General features: G+C 37.5%; 1 protein-coding gene across 1 annotated transcript; it reads right to left on the bottom strand.

Annotated features, from left to right (window-relative positions):
• Positions 1-37: 37 nt before the first annotated feature.
• Tsp_05795a (putative MIZ/SP-RING zinc finger) lies at positions 38-1,128 on the bottom strand (the record flags this gene model as incomplete). Its single annotated transcript, XM_003380022.1, has 2 exons — positions 923-1,128; positions 38-458 (listed from the first exon to the last, which is right to left on the bottom strand). Coding segments are annotated over exons 1-2 (627 nt in total), but the record flags the coding sequence as incomplete, so codon positions are not given.
• Between the last annotated feature and the right edge of the window lie 1,659 nt (positions 1,129-2,787).

Below are 2,787 nucleotides of genomic sequence, written 5' to 3'. Positions count from 1 at the left end.
CTGAGAATTTACAACAAAAAAAATTTCTTCTATTAACCTGCGGAGCAGACTGATGTTGGTAGGTTGCAGCAGCATATTGATTATGATCGACAGCAGCAGCAACCGGCGGTGCAGCCGCGCTTGGTGGACCAAAATCGGCAGCAGTTGAGCCAGGCCCGTAAACGGAAGCGGCCGCAGAATTGAACGGGCCTGGTACCGGACCAGCACCCATATCCTGAGGCGGATAACAGGTATTGACATTGGGCGTTGGCTGAGTAACTGCTTTAGAACCGTTTACAACAGTCGAATCGCCGCTGTACCCACTAACTGGCCCAGCCACATTTGCAGTTGCAGCGGACAAAGGATTCGAATTGTAATTCAGCATTGTGGTCCCGTTCGCATAGGCTGGTGGCATGCCTGAATATGACGGAGTATATGCAGACCCGTGTGGCGAGCCATTTCTCGACCAAAGTAATTCGCTAAAAATGAAACAAACGCACGTAATTATTCAAATTCACCATCACACTGTACTGTTGCGTGGAGCTAGAAATGAAATTACATATGAACGCGAAGTTTTCAACAAATTTTTTTCTGGAGATAAGAAAAAAAAAGAAAAAGTTTTCCACAATCCTCCTCCTTCTCATTAAGTTATTGAGGAAGTTTTTCTCTAGCCTAGCCATTTAAAAAGTCGGTGAAATGTCGTCAGAGTGTAGAAGCTGAAAATGAAAAAAAGGAAGTTCTGTCGATCAACTACAAAAAAGAAAAAAAATCCAACAGGAGAATAGATTGAATGCATTGCAAACAACAACAACAACGAAAAAAAGTAATGCTAATGCTAATACTGATAACAGCTAGGAAAACTGTTCCCTGAATGTTAAGTGAAAGAAAAAAAAATTCAGTCAACTGAAATAGATATTCTCTCAAAGTGAAGAAAAAGCCAAACAGAGATGTATGATCGGATGGCCAAAAACAACAAGAGACAGCTATCATCTGGGGAAAATAACCTGTGCATGCGACAAAGGCGTGAAAAATAGCTCGACGACAAAAGCATTGATTTTCAGGCTGTGCTTCTTTTTCTTCCTCTTTTCGCCTCCGCTTTACGCAACGCGATAGTGCATTTTTCTCGACTCTCTCTACTACTGCTCTCATAAATTCAGCAATTTCCCCATAAAAAAGCTAATGCTTTTCTCTTCCAGAATTTCGATCGAACAACTTTCACAAGTCAATCCATTCAAATTCTTCTTCTGAAAACTGTTCTCCACATCCGCATATATATATACATATATGGGTTTATAACATTTAAAATAAAATTTCAAATGAAATTTGATGAAAATGATTCGGCCGTTGTCAAGACGTCATCTGAAGCTCACAGCTTTCACATGAATACATTTGCACTGACTTGACTGTCGTCGGTATAAACAACAAAAGCAGACGACGTCACAGGCGTTTGCACAGCAACACGGAAATTGCGCAACACGCCAGTATCGATGCTTGACGACTGACTGACTAACTAACTAACTAACCACCCATCAACCAACTAAACTAACACAACACATACACAATTTTTTTACCTATATAAACACACATAAACATACAATTTCCTTTACCATTCTAATAAAGGAGAAAAGAAAAATATGAAATGGAGAATTCAAATTAAATTATAACAAATAGTATTCTTTGTAACTAATCGATCTATAATTAGCAAATTAACAATCCAACAACAAGAACAACAACACAGCCAATTATTATGAATACATATTGGTCTTTGAAATGATATTTTTTTCATTTAAACAGTCTATTGCAATAGATACAAAATTGCTTGATTTAAATTAAAATTGAAAGAAAATATTTACATATTGCTGTGTTATTTTCACGTTGGAAAAAGTGGAAAATTTGAATTTTAACAGCACATCTATACATATATACATGTGTTATGAAAGGAGCAATTTGATGAGAGGAAATGACAAAATCTATTTCACCAGAGAAACATTCAATTTCACAGTTAGCTGGACAGCAGCAGTCAGTGTTGTTTATCTAAGTTGTACGTATGTTAAAAGCGTCAACAACAATTTCGCTCGCTACATTCTCACAATCTTCTGCACCAACCAACCAGTTCAAAGTTAGATAGCAGCAGCAAGTTAGCCAGCTAACTTGCTTGCTCTACTCTGGCTATTCTCTCATTCGTTCGTTCCTTCTTCATTCATTCATTCATCCCATCTCATTCATTCACTCACTCAGTCAGTCAGTCAGTCAGTCAGTCCATATTTTGCGACAATTGTCGACTTGAGTAGCTGCTATATATCGATAGATCAGTCTGTGCCTGTGACCAGACGACGATGTTCACCAATACCAGTGCCAACGCCAGACGTTGAACGGCAAAAATCAATAAATACTACTAGTAATAGTCGGAAACAGCAATGATCATAACAAGCTTTCGAAAAATACTTCGCCAAGGAACGAACATAATATAAGTTATAAGAAGAAAAAAAAATCTAACACAACATTTTTATCAAATCAAAAGAGGAAAAAAATAATAAAACACAAATTCAAATTAGGCTCGTGCTTATGAGCCACCAAGCTGAATTGGAAATGTAAAAGAAAAAGCAGGTTACGTTGAACAATAGTTTGTGATAAGTACAAAAGAGAAAAACTGTCCTACTGTCCAAATTTTCATTCACTCCCTATCACATATATTGCAGACCAGAGAAGAGTGGGAAGAAAAAAAGACAAACAAACAAACAAAACCCCCGGTTTAAAATGGTGTTAACACGGGCCTAATTTTTGTAACATACATACAAACAGACAGTT

The sequence above is a fragment of the Trichinella spiralis genome (genome assembly GCF_000181795.1).
Source record: "Trichinella spiralis strain ISS 195 chromosome Unknown Scfld2, whole genome shotgun sequence".
Classification (NCBI taxonomy): domain Eukaryota; kingdom Metazoa; phylum Nematoda; class Enoplea; order Trichinellida; family Trichinellidae; genus Trichinella; species Trichinella spiralis.
This window is presented reverse-complemented; position numbering and strand designations above follow the sequence as displayed.